This window comes from Schistocerca americana, chromosome 8, assembly GCF_021461395.2.
Source record: "Schistocerca americana isolate TAMUIC-IGC-003095 chromosome 8, iqSchAmer2.1, whole genome shotgun sequence".
NCBI classification, from domain to species: domain Eukaryota; kingdom Metazoa; phylum Arthropoda; class Insecta; order Orthoptera; family Acrididae; genus Schistocerca; species Schistocerca americana.
In genome coordinates this window covers 465,434,663-465,455,228 of record NC_060126.1, presented here as the reverse complement: position 1 = coordinate 465,455,228, position 20,566 = coordinate 465,434,663, and the positions used below count along the sequence as shown (strand labels likewise).

The 20,566-nt window shown below is 37.6% G+C and overlaps 1 protein-coding gene across 4 annotated transcripts in view; it reads left to right on the top strand.

Annotated features, from left to right (window-relative positions):
• LOC124545110 (RNA-binding protein 26) overlaps positions 1–20,566 on the top strand; it is a 266,987-nt gene that overhangs the window by 167,804 nt on the left and 78,617 nt on the right. For all 4 annotated transcript variants that reach the window (XM_047123928.1, XM_047123929.1, XM_047123927.1 and 1 more), the window contains one exon: positions 10,597–10,677. In XM_047123928.1, coding sequence (XP_046979884.1) covers positions 10,597–10,677 — 81 coding nt within the window. The remainder of the gene's footprint in view (positions 1–10,596; positions 10,678–20,566) is intronic.

The window sequence follows — 20,566 nt, the reverse complement described above, 5'->3', positions numbered from 1 at the left end:
GTTGATTATGAATGTGTCTTTAAATAAATTGTTCCTATATGGGCCATTTACACTATTGTTGTCAGCCGATCAAATTGTATAGTGAATAATGAAATTTAATGAAAATATTGTATCAATAAGAATTTTGTCATTTCATGTTGTATTCATTATGTGTACTCATGTTGTTGTTGTGGTCTTCAGTCTTGAGACTTTAGTGTTGTGGGTGGCACTGCTAACTCATCTTCAAGGCCTAGAGTTCTAAAATTTATTGCCCCTACATAAAAATTAGTAGAAGCAGTTGGTTTTCCAAATTCCATGAGGTGCAGGTGCAGAAGTAACTGGGTGTGCCCAGTAGCCTGAAGCCATTATTTGAATTCCATCAATCCCAATATACTTTCATCCATTTGAAATACTGACGACCCAGGAAGTCACGCATGGCATTACGGTCTCCGATAACAGTGATATGCGAGTTGCCAGGACCCAAGTAGCCTTGGCCGAGACCCAAGTTAACCTCGAAATCCATATTCTGCAAGACACCTTAAAATGCGTGCTGGATGGCACTTTTGTGTGCTAGTGTATTTGTAATCAAAATTTTCCTCTTCCAGTCATGATTGGTTCATGGGAAGAAAAATTGCTATTAAGCATCTGTGTGGGCTTGAATCTCTTGGATTTTATCTTCGTGGCCTTTTCGTGAGACACAACATTGGAGGAAGCAGTATATTGGTTGACTCTTCTAGGACTGCATGCTCCCATAACTCCAATAGTCGACCACACCGTAACGTAGTATGCCTCTCTTGCAGCGTCTGCTATTGGAGTTTGCTGAGAATCTCTGATACTTTCATGCTCACTAAATGCACCTCTAATGAAATGTGCTGCTGTTCTTTGGATCTTCTCTATTTCATATATCAATCCTATCTGGTACGGATCCTAGACTGATGAACAATATTAAAGTATTGGTCAGATGTGTGTTCTGTAAGCTACTTCCTATGTTATTGTTATTCATTTCTTGAGGATTCTTCCTGTGAATCTGTCTGGCATCTGAGTTGCCCAGGACCAGCTTTTTTTTTTTTTTTCATTCTGCTTCAAATTGTCCTGTATGCTTACTTCTATAGAGATAACTACTTCCAGTGATTGTTCTACAATAGTGTAATCGTACTGGCAATTTATTGTTTACATTGAGGGACAGTTGCTGCTTCCTGCACCAAGTGTCGATCCCATGCAGGAGTCTGCAGTTCGCGACAACTTTTAGCATTTGAACTTCTGTGTTCAACAGCATCATTCATGAAAACCCTCATGAAACGTCTGGTGTCATCTACTAGATCATTTATTCAGCGAGATTCAGGAAGAGTGTCACATAATTTGTGAGGTGATTCTACATGTGGAAATAAACCGAAAAAGTCCTATGCATGTGTGTCCGATTTTCAGTCATTACAAAACTGGATTAGATTGAAGACCACTCACATCTATGAATTATTGTGAAGAAAAGTGTGAGTATTACTTACAGGTATGCTATGTAGGTGCTGTGGTGGACAGAATAATGGTGAGACGGATGACTTATCCATCCTGCAAGAGGCACTTGTCAATGCGTTGGAAAGTGTATTGTCTGCATCATCTCAGCCGACTTTAATGCGGGCGACAGCATCAATGATGCGAGCGACAAGTTCTTCGTGTGTGACCACCTTTGTAACACTCACATTCCTCTTTAACCATCCCCATAAAGAGAAGTCTAATGGGGCTAGATCGGGTGATCTGACAGGCCAGTTAATGGGTCTGCCACAGTCAATCCACCGCTGAGGAAGTGTGTTGTTCAGCTACTGGTATGTGTGACTTGTTACAATCAATCAGAGATCCATCATGTTGCAGTTACATTTGCCGTCTTTGCTCTAATGTCACATCTTACAAAACTTGCAGGTAGGTTTTCTGTCAGAAAATGTGCATATGGTGCGACTGTCATGCGGTTTGGCAGGAACACACCAAATCATCAGTCATACTGTGCCGTGTGTTCACTGAGAAGGGAATCTTGTTTCCCTAGTGCCATGTGGATCCTCCATCGTCCATGTGTGAGAATTGTGGGTGTTCACGATACCATTGTGTGTAAACATAGCCTCGTCTGTAAATAAACTATGTTGCATGATGTCTCTGTGTACAACCAACCATTCACAAAATTGTTGTCTGCTTCCTGAGTCACCTGGATACAGATGTTGCACAGGCTGCAGATGGAATAAGTACTTGCACAGGCTGTAGATGGAATGGGTACAAGCCCTCAGAATGTAACATACGCCATACTCGTGTTTGTGGAATATCGAGCTGATGTCTAATGTGCCACGTGCTGGTGGCGGGACTCCGTTGTGCCATTATGGCTTCACATTCTCACATTACATGTACACTGGGTTGTGTTCGGGATTCACATAATGTTTGGAAAACCCTGGGAAATACTCTGACAGAGGGGGCTCGTCAATCAGAGAAAGTATCTGGTATTTTGTCACAGCTGCACGGGCACTGCCATTACAGTACTCGTATACAAACATGTTTGCGTATTCTGAATGGGTGAACATATGCGGCATGTTGGTATTCACGAACACAATCGACTTGCTCCAGTAAACAAAAAAAAAAGCACAACACGTACTTGGTCTCCCACCTGCTCACTGATCCATCTTACGATTGCACACTTTGTCTGCTTGTAGCTGTTGCCTCAGTGCGACATCACAGTGCTGCCATCTGTTGAAGAACCCTCTCATCTCTTGTATGGTGAATCAGTCATCTATCCCTCCATTATTCTGTCCACCAAAGTGCATGCACAGCATTTTGGTAAGATATATTTGCACTTGTCGTCACATTCACTCGTGGATGTGTGCAATCCTCAAACCTCTTCAATTCCGTAATGATAAAAAATCAAACACGTGTTTACAAGACTTTTTCACATATAGAATCGCCTCACAAATTATGTGACTTTCTTCATGAACCACCCTGTATATATTGTGAAAAATACTGCTACTATAACATTCCCTCAGGGCACACACAAAGTTGCTTCTACATCTGAACACTTCTCTCCATTGTGAATGCTGTGTTATGTTTGATAGAAACTCTTCAGACCAGTCACACAATTGATCTGATATTCTGTACGCTCATATTTCATTCGTTAGGTAGCAGTGTGGAGCTGTATTGAATGCCTTCTGTTTGTCAAGGAACACATCATCTACCTGGGTACCTATATCTACTGCTGTATGGGTCTGCTGGATGAACAGAGCGGGCTGGATATCATATGATCGTTGTTCTTGGAACCCATATTAGTTCCTACAGAGGAGATTTTAAGTCTTTTTAAATTTCATAACACACGAGCATAAAACTTGTCCCAAAATTCTACATGAGACTGATGTCAGATATATAGGCTTATAGTTTTTTATGTTTGATGACCTTTCTTGAAAATGGGAATGATTTGTCCTTTTTCTTCAGTTGTGAGTAAAGCATCACTCCTCCAGAGACCTACTGTACACTGCTGCTAGAAGAGAGGCAAGTTCCTTCACATATTCTACATAGAATTTAGGTCTGGTGACCTTTCTTTGGAGCGATTTCAGTTGCTTTTTTGTCCCTTGGTTACTTATTTTGATATGTCATTTTGTCATTTGTGTGACAATTTAGAGGAGGAACTGCAGTGTGATCTTCCTCTGTGAAGCAGTTTGAGAGGGAGAGGGAGGGGGGGGGGGGGCAAAATAGTTTTTCAGCCTTTTCTGTGCCATTCTCTGCTTCAGTGCCATTAGGGTTGCGTAGTGTCTGAACAGATGGCTTCAATCTGATTAATGATTTAATGTAAGACTGAAATTTATTTAGATTCTCTGTCAAGTCAGATTTTTATTTTCAGATTTGTTGAACACTTCGTGCAGGCCATCCTTATGCTAATTTTGGCTTTTGTTCGTTTTTGTTTGTCTGTGAGGCTTTCAGTTCATTTAAATTTGCAGTGAACCTCTCCTTGCTTTTGTAACAGCTTTCTAACAAGGTTGTTGAATCATGGCAGGTTTCTTCCTATCCCTCACAACTTTGCTCACCACATGCCTGTCCGAAGCACATTGTACACTGCTCTTGAACTTTGTCCATTGCTATTCAACATTGTCAGTGCAGGAGCTTTCATGTTGACCTTTCAGGTAATCTGAAGTCTGTTTCTGGTCCCTCTTGCTAGACAGAGAGATCTTCCTACCCATCTTGTATTTCTATTTACAGCTGTATTTAGTGATGCTGTAACAGCCTTATGACCACTGGTTCCCTGTTCTGTGCTAACCGAGTAAAAAAGCTGTTCCGTTTGTCAAAACAGGTATAAGATTTTATGTTCATGAGTCGGTTCTTGTTTTAACTGCTCAAGGTAATTTTCATATAAGTTACTTAGGATAATTTCACAGCATTGCCTGTCTTTATTGCCTGTCCTGACTGCTTGTGTCTCCCAGTAATAGCTGGTAGCTTGAAATATCCACCTAAAATTATAACATGACTGGGAATTTTCTCCTTGAATGTGCTGCTGCTGCTGCTGCTTAGGCAGGAGGTGTAGTAAAGCATCTGCTTACCATGTTTGATTCATCATTAACACTTGTGTTAACGTAAATTATTTTGCAGTCTGAATCCGTACTTTCACTAGATATTGTATTTTTATGGCTATAAGTATGTCTCCACCACCAGTGTTCAGCCTGTCTTCACGATACACATTCCAGTTGTAGTTCAGAATTCCATTGCAATTAACGTTTATTGGTATTAACATATGGTTCCAGCCAGTTTTCTGCCCATAGTACTATGTATGAAACTTCCTGGCAGATTAAGCTTCTGTAAAGTTTGGAAGGTAGGAGACGAGGTACTGGCAGAAGTAAAGCTATGAGTACCGGGCGTGAGTCGTGCTTCGGTCGCTCAGTTGGTAGAGCACTTGCCCGCGAAAGGCAAAGGTCCCGAGTTCGAGTCTCGGTCGGGCACACAGTTTTAATCTGCCAGGAAGTTTCATATCAGCGCACACTCCGCTGCAGAGTGAAAATCTCATTCTAGTACTATGTATGCATTGTTAGTGTTCATCAGTGACACTAGTACTGGGACCTCTCCATAGATGCTACTTTAGCTAACTGATATTATATTAATGATATGAATATAATAGAGGGAAACATTCCACATGGGAAAAATATATCTAAAAACAAAGATGATGTAACTTACCAAACGAAAGCGCTGGCATGTTGATAGACACACAAACAAATTTGTTTTTATGATATTATATTAACCTTTTCTTCCTTGGATGTGCTATGAGAAATGGTATCCTGTCTGGGTCCAGCATGTGGAGGTATTTCTCTAGCTAAAAAACCTGCATGGGCATGCCATACTGCTGCCCTAGTAGCCACTTTCTGCATGTAGTGCACGCCTGACCTTTTAAAGAGGGTTCTACATATCTCCATCCGAGACTGGAGGTTGAGGAATCCACATCCAAGAATCAGAGTGTCCAGGATTAACACAACCAGTTTACTTTACAACAGAGTTCTCAGGGCCCACTCGGTATTGTCATTTACATTTTGGCTGCATAGTCTGAACATCTGGATTGGACATTGTAGTCAACTGTAGTTAATTCCCTCAAGTTAACAGAATCTTCTGTCAGTTCTTGGTAGAACAGCATTATAAAAAATGAAAAGCACCAGTTTGCTTTTGTTCTATAATATTACTTTTATTGTTAACCAGTTTTCAGTTGTCTGAAGATGGCCCTGTAAGCCGAAAACTGGTTAACAATAAAAGTTATATTGTAGAACAAGAGCAAGCTGGTGCTTTTCATTTATTATAATTCCCTCAAGCTTGATGTAGTATAATTAAGGGCTGTCTTCTGCTGCTAAGCAGAGATCCCTTTTGTAATACCATAGAATTCTAAGATATCTTTCCATGTGTGTTCATTATTGGAAATTGGTTATGACTTACTGGTCTATAGTATTTTCAATACAGAAAGCAGAAAATCTAATATAACGTGTTTCCTTTTTAAGTGAAACCCAATGAAACATACTCCCTTTGTCATAAAAGTTCCAGGATAGTTTTTTAAAAAACAGAAAATGATGCTTATCAAGTAATTGTCTTAGCTCCTGTCGACATAGTCCCCTTGGATATCTATAGACAGTTTCCAATGTCTCTGGGGGGTTGTAGGAAGCAAACAGGGAAATTTTCAACTGCAGTGGTTGTAATCTCATATATCATGGCCTGTTGGATGTCTGTGATGTCCTGATGAGGCTTTCCTTTCACCTGCGGATACACGAAAAAATCACAAGGCGAGAGGTCAGGTGAATGTGGTGGATGTGGGATGGCAATAACATAATGTATGGCCAGATACTAGGTAACAGATAAAGCAGTTTGGGGCGTGTCATTGTCTCGCAGTAAGAACCAGTTCTAAGAATGCCACAAATCAGGGCAGTGATGTCAAATTAGATTAGATTAGATTTACTTTCATTCCAATTGATCCGTAGTGAGGAGGTCCTCCAGGATGTGGAACATGTCAGAAAAACAACAATACATGACAAATATTTAAACTAAAACAAATAAGCTAATGTACCATTCCACAGGTCCCAAGTGGAATGATCGTCATTTTTTAATGAACACTAAGAGTCATTTTACAAATACTATTGCACTGAATTTAAAATAAAAAAGTTTTATATTTATTTATAAGGTAAGAAACATGTAATACAACTACTGTAATACTTATTTACAATGAACACATTACTGCACTGAAATGGTGCAGAAGTTAGATTATACTTACACACACACACACACACACACACACACACACACACACACACACACAAATTTTCAGTGAACACATTACTGCACTGAAATTGTGCAGAAGTTATGTTGTACTTATATACAAATCAGTTGGTTTTCCTCAGAAATTCATCAATGGAGTAGAAGGAGTTGGCCACCAATAAATCCTTTAGGCTTCTCTTAAACTGAATTTCATTGGTTGTTAAGCTTTTTATGGCTGCTGGCAAGTTATTGAAAATGTGTGTTCCTGAATAATGCACACCTTTTTGTACAAGACTAAGTGACTTTAAATCCTTGTGAAGATTATTCTTATTTCTAGTATTGATTCCATGAATTGAGCTGTTGGTTTGAAAAAGTGATATATTTTTAATGACAAATTTCATTAAGGAATAAATATATTGGGAAGCTGTAGTTAGTATCCCTAGTTCCCTAAACAGGCTTCTGCAGGATGTTCTTGAGTTCACACCACATATAATTCTTACTGCACGTTTTTGTGCCCGGAAAACTTTAGCTTGGCTTGATGAATTACCCCAGAAAATAATCCCATATGACATTATGGAATGAAAGTAAGCATAGTATGCCAGCTTTTTCATTTTTATATCCCCTATGTCTGACAAAATTCGCATTGCAAACAGAGATTTGTTAAGACGCTTCAGCAGTTCTGTGGTGTGCTCCTCCCAGTTGAATTTATTATCAAGCTGTAATCCCAAGAATTTAACACCGTCCACTTCTTCTATCTTCTTGTCATCATATGTTAGACATATACTCTTGGGACACCCCTTACAAGTTCTGAACTGCATGTAGTGTGTTTTTTCAAAGTTTAGTGACAAAGAATTGGCTAGGAACCAGTGATTAATGTCTACAAATATTTTATTGGCTGATCTTTCTAAGACTACACTTGATTTGCTATTTATTGCAATGTTTGTATCATCAGCAAACAAAACAAACTTGGCATCTGGTAATGTTACTGATGAAAGGTCATTGATATACACAAGAAAAAGTAAGGGCCCCAAAATGGAACCTTGTGGGACCCCACATGTAATTAGTTCCCAGTTGGATGATGCCTGATAGCTTGATACATGTCTCTTTCCTAATAACACCCTTTGTTTCCTGCCAGAGATATAAGATTTGAACCATTTTGCAGCATTTCCTGTTACACTATAATATTCTAGTTTACTTAAAAGGATATTGTGATTTACACAGTCAAATGCCTTTGACAGATCACAAAATATACCAGTTGCCTGCAATTTTTTGTCTAATGAATTAAGTACATTTTCACTGTAAGTGTAGATAGCCTTCTCAATATCAGAACCTTTTAGAAATCCAAACTGTGACTTTGACAGTATGTTATTTGAGATAAGATGGTTATAAAGACGACTGTACATTACTTTTTCGAAAATTTTTGAGAATGCTGGCAACAGTGAAATTGGACGGAAATTTGATGCTATTTCTTTATCTCCCTTCTTAAACAGTGGCTTAACTTCAGCATATTTCAGCCATTCGGGAAATATTCCACTGATAAACGACTGGTTACACAGGTAGCTTAATATGTTACTTAGCTCAGAATCACATTCTTTAATTAACTTTGTTGATATTTCATCATACCCACTAGATGTTTTTGATTTTAAAGATTTTATGATGGACATTATTTCTGTTGGGGTAGTGAGGGTCAAATTCATATTATGGAAGTTACTTGAAATGTCTGGTCTAAGGTAATCCATAGCAGCATCTACCGAACCTGACAACCCCATCTTTTCAGTAACAGTTATAAAATGTTTGTTAAAAAGTTCTGCAACACTATACACATCTGTCACCAATGCATCATTTACTCTTAATGCTATTTGTTCCTCTTCATGTCTGGTTCTACCGGTCTCCTCCTTCACTATATCCCATATTGTCTTTATTTTGTTATCTGATATGACTATCTTTTCCTTGTAATATATTTGCTTTGACATCCGTATTACAGTCTTTAATATTTTGCAGTATTTCTTATAATGTGCTATAGCATCAACATTGGAAATGTTTCGGATTGACAGATACAGTTTTCTTTTTGTTTTACAAGATACCCCTATTCCTCGAGTAATCCATGGCTTCTTTGTAGACTTTGCTCTAACCTTGGTAAGTTTTGGGGGAAAGCAGTGTTCAAATAAGGTAAGCACTTTATTAGCAAAAATGTTATATTTTTCATTCATGCCATGAGCACTGTAAACATCAGTCCAGTGAATGTCTCTGAGGAGTGTCCTAAAATAATCAATTTTTGGCTTACTGATTACCCTCTTGAGCTCAGATTTAACAGATTTTATATCCTGTTCAGTATTAACATTTAACAGAAGGAACTGCATGTCATGGTCTGAGAGGCCATTGACTATTGGTTTTGTAATATAATTTTGTTCATTGCTTGTTGCAAATGTTTCAAGACTTCAGTGCAAAGAGTTTGGTTCACTATTTGACCTGGAGGAACATACTTATGGTGAACTAATCCTTCACTATCAAAGAATGTGATCAACATTGTCTTTGTTCTTGAAGGTTGTTGTGTGACTTTTTTCGTGGCTGGCAATTCAGGATTCTGCCATTCAACCCTTTGACACTTCATGCGAGGGTCATACTGGTAGAACATACTTTCATTCACAGCAATAAGCTTTGACAGAAATGTGGGATCACATTTGGCTCTCTCCAGTAACTCAGCACAAGTTCTTCATCTTTCCTCTTTCTGATCATCTGTTACTGTGTGAGGGAAAAGTTTTGCATTAATTTCTGTTTCCCTAAATCTCTGTGTAAACTCTTATGACACATCATGATTCAAATTAAGTTGTTTTGATATCTCATGCACAATTAGATATAAGTCTTCTTGCAGTATCTGCCTTATATGCTCCACATTTGCATCGGTATGTCCTGTAGACTGGCGAACAGCTCTGGGATCATCTTGCACTGAATCTCTACCTTCACGGAACCTTTTGTGCCACTTGAAAACATGATTTCTTGAAAGTGCCTTGCCTGCATGTGCTTACTTAATCATTGTCCACCTTTCAGTAGGCATTTTCCTAAGCTTAACGCAGAACTTAATATTCGCTCTTTGCTCACAATTAGCATAACTCTTGCACCAAGAACCCAAACATTGTGTTGCTAAGCACTGCTCTGCCACATAGTTTGTGTGGAAATGCGGCCAAGGTCATTTCAAGTCTGCACACATACCAGGTTAACATAAAAACATTTGTTTGTTTTTAGTTTTTAAAACTGAGAAATAAAAGAAAACCTGCCCTGGAACTTTTTTGACAAAGGGAATAGTTAAGAGCTTTTAAGTTCATTAAAAAGAATTCACATCGTTTGATATGCAGCATGCAGTTTAATTCTGTATCGCATTTCAAATACCTGGTGCCAAGCAAGTGATATGTTATTTTCTTGCAGATTAAAACTGTGTGCTGGACTAGGATTCGAACCTGAGACCTTTGTCTTTTACAGACAAGTGCAACTCACAATCTGCCATCACAGCCTCACTTCTGCCAGTATTACATTTCCTACGTCCCAAACTTCACAGAATTTCTTCTGTATGATTGTGAGGTACTGACAGAAGTAAAACCAGGACGGCAGGTCTGTAGAGCACTTTCTTGTAAAAGAAAAAGGTGAGAGCTTTGAGTCGTGGTCTGGCATACAATTTTAATCTGCCAGAAAGTTTCAGTTCAGTGCACACTCCACTGAAGAGTAAAAATTCATTCTGGATGTAATACTTATTTCCATGTACAACCAGGTTTGTATAGTCTATTGCTATGTTACTGGGATATTAAGTTTGTGTTTACCGTTTGTTACTTATTCAAGAAATATTCATTTGTTGAAGATACACGATATGAAATTTTCACATTGTTGTAGGCTGCCGCTGCAATCAAGAAGACACAGGACATGTTGGCAGTCAAGGAGATTCTGAAGAAGAAACATGAAGAGAAAAGAAAGGTAAATGCCCAGATGTCCACACTGACAGTCAAATAAATAGTGTAGTGGTTTGCTGTTATGCTTGCTCTCTTCTAGCTGTAAGAGTCATTTCAGTTGATAGCATTAGAAATTGAAAATGTGTGCTGCACATTGCAGTAATTCTGATTTTAGCCCTGAATAGAAATTGGGATGACAAAATGTGGGATGAGAAAATTATTTTTAATGTTGTTTATGTCCAACTGTCTTAAAGGGTCAATCCGTACCAAGTGGTCCAGCATTGGTTGCTTGACCATCTCAGAAAAATTTTATATTTGCTGGGTGCATTCCCCAATGTTTAGTAGTCACAAAAATATTTTTTTAAAAAGTTTATTGTTTATTATTTTGAAATGGTGGCCATATTTGTTCCAGGCCACATGTGTTTTTTCGTATTTGCAGGCATCTACTTTTTTTACAATTAGTCAGTAAAGGATTGTCCTAAGCCTTTCAGTTAAAATGCATTTAGTTCAACACACTCTGGGCTACAAATTAACATCATTATCACTTAGCTGAATGTATTTTTTAATATATTTTAATAGTTCAAAGTTATCAGCCACAAATTAAAAAAACTCAATTTTTTAACAGTAGTTTTCCAAAGAAAGAGTAATTTCTCAGCTTTAATGTTTTTTCTGCTATTACACTGTACAGTATAGTTACTTTTTATAAAGTATCAATGGTGAGCAGCATACACTTTAAAAAAATACACTATTTTAAAAAATGCATTATTTTCAGTTTTCCATTTTGTGGCCTGCAATGTCTTAGTTGGGGGACCAGATAAAAATCTGAAAATTTCACAATTAATAGACCTTTATGATATCAAACTTCAGTATAAATTTCAACTTTGAGATTCAATTGGAAGTTACGGAAAAAAATTACAAACCCAAGTCAAAAATATGTTTTCTAACATCTACAATATCTGGTAGGCTAATCAAATAAAGTATACCAATTGCATAATGTAACACACCACATTACACTAGCTAATGATTATATGTCGAAACAATGTTGTCGTAATTGTTTCAGCAGGCTAACAGTTGCATCTGCAAGCCTATACAAGTCTGATTGTTGTCTTCCTCCTTACACCAACAATTGTCTACTCACACTTATTTAGCTAGAGGTTCTTGAAGTGTGCAGTTGAAAAATGGTATCTCAGTGTTCTGTTGGTGTTGTTATTAATGAAGCATGTCATGAAAGTGTGTATGGAGTGTATCCTAAAGACATTACTTTAATCGAAGATTACAGTGAAGAAGAAAAAGTTTTGTTTTACTTACGAGTCAGCCCAGAGGTCAAATCAACATGCAAGTACCATGAACTGAAATACTTAAAAAAATTTCATCACTTTTTTGGTCAGTCTTGCATGGACTCCCTTTTGAGAAACATCAGAAATCTATAACAAAAGGTCTGCGAGAAATAACATTTGATGTAACTCTTCAGGCTTTCCCGGCGATCTAATGACATCTTGGGTTGTCGGGTGTTCTGCCGGATATCAGCATCATACTTGCACGATATTTCGGTCATGTAGCTTGTGGCCTTCATCAGGTGCGACCTGAGACTCTCAGGTCGCACCTGATGAAGGCCACGAGCTACATGACCGAAATATCGTGCAAGTACGACGCTGATATCCAGTAGAACACCCGCCAACCCAAGATGTCATAACATTTGATCATTATTCTAAAAATAAAAGCCCTTTTGTCAGTCTTATACCAGGAAAGTCATTGTGTCCAACATGTTGTTCTAAGATATTTGTAATTCAAAAGAGAAAGGATAGTGAAATCTCGGATACAGAATTTTGTCACTTATCAGCAACCATTAAAAGAGTAGATACAGCTTGTGAAATCCTGGGTATATCGCCTGCTAGTAAAATTAGAAAACTAAGTCAAGATAAGAGATCAAGTGCCTTGAATATAAAAATTGAGAAAGTGGCAGCTACAGTCAAAAAGAATTTGGAAGTTTCATTTCAAAATGCAGTTTGTACTAAAACAGATGGATTTTCTAAAACTTCAACCGAATATGATGATTTGATAGAAAAACTAAACACAGTACTTCAAACAAAGAGGATAAAATTAAGATTATCAGTTTACTGCCAAATTCTTGGAGTCGAGCAAAAGTTAATGATGAATTTAATGTGTCAGAATGTCTTGTTAAGCTAGCAAGGTAATTAGCAAAAGAACAGGGAATTTTACCAGCATTACAAAAGAAAAGTGCTTATAATTTGGGAGGTAACACAATCAATAAAGTTATTAAGTATTATAACGATGTCAATAACAGCCGTTTGATGTCTGGCAAAAAAGACTGTGTTTATGTGAAAGAAAATGGTTCTAAGATTCAAAGACAAAAAAGCTTAATATTGTGTAATATAAATAAATTATTCACTGAATTTAAAAAGAAAATCCTGACATTAAAATTGGAAGATCAAAGTTTTGCGAGTTGAGACCAAGATGTTGTATTGTTGCAGGGGCATCTGGCACCCATAATGTTTGTGTTTGTTTGTATCATCAGAATGTAAAGTTGATGATAGATGGCGCCAATCTTAGAGCTGACCATAAAGACCTTTTGGAAGTTATGGTATGCAATATTGACAGTTACAATTGTATGATCAAGGGAAAATGTGAAGATTGTCCAGGCAAACAAGCCTTACTTGACGTGTTTGAAAAATCCTAAGAAGACGATTTGATGCCTGACAATATTAAATACAAACAATGGGTGACACAAGACAGAACTGAAATGGTGACAGTCATAAAATCACAGGAAGAGTTTTTGAAGTGTTGGTGGCTAACCTTGAAAATCTGAAAATGCATCATTTTATTGCAAAAGCTCAAAGTAAATTTTTGAAAGACAAAAAGCAAACCTTGGCAGCTGATGAATGCTTAGCTCTTGCTGACTAATGAGCCACAGCTTTGGTGTCATAAGTGACTTCCTTGAACGCAACACTACAGCAGTGCACATTTTTCAACTATAATTAACAAACTACATTAAACAGCATGACCCTTCCATAAAAAACTGATTTACTTTTCGGGTGGGGCAGCAAGTCAATATAAAAACAAGAGAAAATTTATTAACATCTTCTTTCATAAAGAAGATTTTGGGTTTGATGTAGAATGGCACATTTTCGCTTCATGCCATGGGAAGAATGCTTGCAATAGTGTCGGGGGTACAACAAAGCGAGCTGTCACAAAAGCAAGTCTGCAGCGGACCAATGACAATCATATCAAAACACCTCAAGAAATGTTTGAATTGTGTAAAAAACATATCAGAGGAGTTACCTATGTTTGTTTACAGTGTGGGGAAATACGAGAAGTACAACACTTGTCAGAAAATTAAAGGCACTCGATCTTTTCATTGTTTTGTACCCCATTCACACAACTTACTGAAGTGTAAGATCACATCAACTTCGCCTGATAGTGAACTTTATCAAATTGAGAAGGATCAAGTTTGGATACCACTTAAAATATACTAAGGAAGCTGTCTCCCATAGAATTTACAACTGTGACTGGGCGAACTTATAATCTAACACCCCAAACTGAGTGAACAATTTTCTCAAATGTTCAATGATTGATGTACTAAAAACAAATAACAAGAGATGAATATAATGTAATTAGTAGGCTTACTTTCAATAAAAAAAGCAAGTAATCACAGCTATGATTAAATTATATACTGTAACTGATATATTTTATTCCATAAACCTAGATATCGCAGATGTTAAAAAACATATTTTTGACTCATGTTTGTAATTTTTTTTCCATAACTTCCAATTGAATCTCAAAGTTGAAATTTATACTGAAGTTTGATATCATAAAGGTCTATTAACTTTGAAACTTTCAGATTTTTATCTGGTCCCCCAACTAAGACATTGCAGGCCACAAAATGGAAAACTTAAAAAAAAATCCATTTTTTAAAATAGCGTATTTTTTTAAGTGTAAGCTGCTCACCATTGATACTTTATAAAAAGTTACTATACTGTACAGTGTAATAGCAGGAAAAACATTAAAGCTGAGTAATTAATCTTTCTTTGGAAAACTACTGTTCAAAAATTGAGTTTTTTTAATTTGTGGCTGATAACTTTGAACTATTAAAATATATTAAAGAATACATTCAGCTAAGTGATAATGATGTTAATTTGTAGCCCAGAGTGTGTTGAACTAAATACATTTTGTCTGAAAGGCTTAGGACAATCCACTACTGAATAATTGTAAAAAATGTAGATGCTTGCAAATACGAAAAAACACATGCAGCCTGGAACAAATATGGCCACCATTTCAAAATAATAAACAATAAACTTTTTAAAAAATATTTTTGTGACTACTAAACATTGGGGAATGCACCCAGCAGATAAAAATTTTTTCTGGGATGGTCAAGTAACCAATTTTTTTTTTTTTTTTTTCCCCTCCTTGAACCACTTGGTATGGATTGACCCTAAAGTTTATATTCTTTCTTCACTGCAGTGTACTTTTTGTGCAACACCTACAGATTTTATATTTGTAATGACAACCATAGGCATCTACATATTCATAAAAATCATCATGTGTACGCATGTGTCTATCTTTCCTCATCCTCTTCTACACCTCTGGATCGATTTCAACCAAACTTAGGACACACATCACTTACTATATGGAAATAAAAGCATGTGGGTTAAGAACCAACTACCTCTCCTGGGTGTAAGGGTGAAAAGACAGTAACATAGAAGCACAACTCGGAAACACGTCAAGCAATTACAACCAAATTTTGTATATACATGATTCATTATTTGCATAAAAATACTATAGGAGTAAGACACCTCTAGGGGTGGTGGGTGAGACTGAGAAGGGGTTGTGTGTCAAAATGTATGAACAAGTCCTGTTAATGTTCCTTTCTCATATTTAGTTGACTTGGAATACTTTAAAAGCATAAAGCATGATCCGTCTCTTACATCAACTGGGTTGTGGGAATGATAACTGCAGTGAGCAAGTAGTTTTGTCAGCATTGTCAGGCCCAAAGATCCTGCTACATGTCTGATTACCAGAGATTCATTTATGTATTTTATTCCAGTTACATATTAAATATATCAGGTAATTAATTTTGGTTCGTAATAACCTTCTTTAGACCCATAAAATTCAGAGGTAATTTTTTGTACAAAAAATAATAAAATTATAACCTAAGGGCATCAGAATTCAGTTTGAAAATAAACAAAACAGTCACTTGCCTTATGATGTAGTTTCTTAATCATACTGAGTCAGAATGTGTAAAAATGGTACAATCACAATACTGAACTGTGTAAGCTTCATCAAATACATATAAAATTTTAAGTACCAAATTCACAGTTGTAATAGACATGCTGTCTGTTCAAAGGAACATGTTGGACTGCCATGCAGCAGTGACTGGTACGTCTGCAGTATGGCTGTTAGGTGTCACTACTGCGATGCAATTCACATAATTTGTTCATTAACTATTTATTTAATAAATATTGCAGAAAATCTTAAGTGCATTCAATGTAGTGCTAGAATTATAAAGAGAAGAGAGGCTTTATTTGAGACCATTAATAAATATATTACAAAACAGATTTAAAGTAATGTTGCACAATTGATTGATGAGATGGAGAAGCCACTGTGAGAACATGTTCAGCACAATTGTGATACATACCAAGTGTTTAAAAGAACAACAGATAAAATTCACCATATGTAGATTGAAACTCTGATAAAGCAGTTGAAAAGGCATAAAATATGAATGTGTAATCTGTGTCCGTGATAGGTACTGTTTCATCTCTGTATGTATACAGTTTGCTTATAAGAGCTGTAGTATGAAACAAAACTATGTGTGAAATGTATTATGGAGAGCCATCATATAGAATAATTTGAAAGTTGCCCCACATTATAGTCAAACATAATTTTTTGTTTTATTTTATGCAACAGCTCTTATGAGCAGATTAAATTTGTACTGAAGCTCTAACAGGACCTTGCACAGCCACAGTTTACGCACTCACATTTTATAGCTTTTCATTTACTTTATTTTAGGATTAATTTTATATGTAGTTCCTTTAAACAATTGGTATGTATGAAAGTTATGTAGAATTTTTTCTTCTTGACAATGGCATCCTCATCACATCATGCAGTTGTGCAGTGTTAATTAAAATCTGTTTTGTGATATATTTATTAATGATGTTAAATAAAGTCTCCCTTCATTTTATAATTACATTTGGCAGTGTTTTGCTGAACTCACCTAGTGATTTTATGCTTTCGTTTCTTCAGTAAATAGTTAATGTACAAGGCATGAGAACTGCTATGCAGAAGTGACACCTAACATGCCATACTGCAGATATATCAATTGCCACTGCCTGGGAGTTCTAACACGTTCCTTCATGGACATGCTATTAAACTGTGCATATGGTAATTCATGATAAGAATAAGAATAAGAATCTTTATTAGCTGTTCAGTATTTTCTTATACAATGGGCTTCGTCAATAAGTTCATTTACGGTATAAAGATGGTTATATTCTCACAACTTATGTACTTTGTTCTAGCCATTATGAAAATACCATACTCCTGCAGTTTGTCTAATCTAAGACCTCAAAAAATAGGAGGAGATGTATTCTAAAGCCCTTTTCAATTGATCTCTGGGTTCACAAATATTTTTTTGTCAGATAGGGATTTTCTGTTACACTGAAGGAGTGACCTAGCCCAGAATTGGAACATTTGTGTGTCCTGTGTGTACTCTCTTGTTTTTGTATAAGGTGGTCACATGCCACAACTACATTGCAGCTTATCATGAACTCAATACGTTTTCACTCTTATGTCAAATATTAAATTAGTCGAAAGTTGTTTCATTCAACTAATAACAGCGGAGGAACATCAAGTGAGAGAAGTTAAGTAATAATCTTTAAATACCATCCTTAATTTTTTGATGAAGGGAAAAGTTTATGAAAGTAGGTGACTTTTTTCTCTTATCAATTGTTGCTGGCAGGAAGTGATAGTATTGGGGAGAAGCTGCTGCTGACAGTATCCGGTCCTCACACAGCTATAGGTGAATATCCTTTACTATCCCATTCTCATCGTCATCTATTCTACTTAATTCCTTCACAAGAATATCCCACAGCTGTGGTGTGTGGATGTCAGGACATTATCATGAAAAATGGTCCTGTGGTGTCCTTCAGAAAATTGCTGTTTTTTCTGGTGCTGCACCACAGTCCCCATTTTCAAATGAGCTTGTCTGTGGATGTGTCAGTACAGGACCAGTGTATATTCTGGTCCCATCATGGCAATGAAAATTCTTAGTAACCTGGTAAAACATTCTGCTGTGACACAGGAATTCCTGTTTAATTTTCCAATTATTAATGGCAGCAACCATAAAATTCCATCAATATTAACACACAACAATGCTGTTATTATTCCTTCACTAACTTTGACTCTGTTCCAAATTAACGGAGTATAGTTGTCGAAGAGGAACCTAGGTGTAACAGTTGGAGGGTTTATAAGAAATGAAATAATCAAATAGGCTCATTTGTGGGTAAAGCGCGTGTTAGGCTTCAGTTCATTGATAGGTTACATAGAGAATGCAGTCAGTCTGCAAAGTAGATAATTTATGAAGCATCCGTGTGATCCAGCCTACAGTATTGCTTGAATTTGTGGGACCTGTGCCACATAGGACTAACACGAGGTATTGAAAGTATATAAAGAATGCCAGTATGGATCGTTTGCAAGTTTGTTTGACCCACGGGAGATGCTATAAAATCTGAACTGGCAGATGATAGAAGATAGACACAAAGTATCCTGTGAAAGACTACTTATAAAGTTTCAAGGGCCATATTTGAGTGAGGAAGCTAGGAATGTACTACAATTGGAAGGATGGTTAAGACAACGTTAGATTAACAAAGTGTGCACAGAGACATTTAAGAAGTCCATTTTCCTGCACTCTACGTGTTAATACGACAGGCAGGAACCCAAGCACACTGTCCAGTTACGTTACTGTGGCCACTTGTCAGAAGGCTGAATAACCACCTTTTGCAGTCTGGATCACTGCGAACCATGCAGGAAGAGAGTCAGTTAGGTTCCGGAAGGTATTGACACGGATATGGAGCCATGCCACTCTAGTGCCATGGCCAGCTGCGCTAAGTTTCTTGATTGACGACCCTTGACATGGACAGTCCGATCAAGATGGCCCTACAGATTCTCAATTGGCTTTCAATCTGGATAGTTTGGTGGCCAGAGGAGAACTCTAAACTCATCTTGTTGCTCTTCAAACCACACACGTACTTTGCAAGCTGTGTGACAAATTGCATTGTCCTGCTGGTAGGTGCCGAAGAAAAAGAAACTGCACATGGGGTAGACATGGTCCCCAATGATATGTGCAAATTTGTGTTGATGCATTGCACCTTCCAGAATGATGAAATCACCTGTGGAATGACACGAAAACATTCCCCAGACCATAATGCTGTTGCAGGGTGTTTCCTTTCAGACGTTTCATGCTGTTCATGCTGAGTATAAATGTCGATCAGTTGTAGAATTTTGGAACACATATTATGTTCAAGTATAATGACTTTTCTGGAGACTAGAAATCTACTCTGTAGGAATCAGCATGGGTTTCCAAAAAGACGGTCATGTGAAACCCAGCTCGCGCTATTCGTCCACGAGACTCAGAGGACCATAGACACGGGTTCACAGGTAGATGCTGTGTGCTGCAGGGGAGTGTTATAGGACCGTTGCTATTCACAATATACATAAATGACCTTGTGGATGAGATCGGAAGTTCACTGAGGCTTTTTGCAGATGATGCTGTGGTGTATCGAGAGGTTGTAACAGTGGAAAATTGTACTGAAATGCAGGAGGATCTGCAGCAAATTGACGCATGGTGCAGGGAATGGCAATTCAATCTCAATGTAGACAAGTGTAATGTGCTGCGAATACATAGAAAGATAGATCCCTTATCATTTAGCTACAATATAGCAGGTCAGCAACTGGAAGCAGTTAATTCCATAAATTATCTGGGAGTACGCATTAGGATTGATTTAAAATGGAATGATCATATAAAGTTGATCATCGGTAAAGCAGATGCCAGACTGAGATTCATTGGAAGAATCCTAAGGAAATGCAATCCGAAAACAAAGGAAGTGGGTTACAGTACGCTTGTTCGCCCACTGCTTGAGTACTGCTCAGCAGTGTGGGATCCGTACCAGATAGGGTTGATAGAAGAGATAGAGAAGATCCAACGGAGAGCAGCGCGCTTCGTTACAGATCATTTAGTAATCGCAAAAGCGTTACAGAGATGATAGATAAACTCCAGTGGAAGACTCTGCAGGAGAGACGCTCAGTAGCTCGGTACGGTCTTTTGTTAAAGTTTCGAGAACATACCTTCACCGAAGAGTCAAGCAGTATATTGCTCCCTCCTACGTATATCTCGCGAAGAGACCATGAGGATAAAATCAGAGAGATTATAGCCCACACAGAGGCATACCGACAATCCTACTTTCGACGAACAATACGAGACTGGAATAGAAGGGAGAACCGATAGAGGTACTCAGGGTACCCTCTGACACACACCGTCAGGTGGCTTGCGGAGTGTGGTTGTAGATGTAGATGTAGATTAATCTGATGTGGATGTTAAAGTGCAGTAATAGTGTGCAAATTGTGGCCTTCATTGTCAATGAACAGCAGTCAGCGTGGGTGCATGAGCCAGGCACATGGTGTGAAACCCATAAGCAGTGATGTTCGCTGAACGGTTGTTAAGGAGACACTGTTGATAACCCCTTGGGTCATCCATCTGCTCAGTTGCTCAACAGTTGCATATATCCAGAATGAGATTTTCACTCTGCAGCGGAGTGTGCACTGATATGAAACTTCCTGGCAGATTAAAACTGTGTGCCGGACCGAGACTCGAACTCGGGACCTTTGCTTTTCGTCGGCAAGTGCTC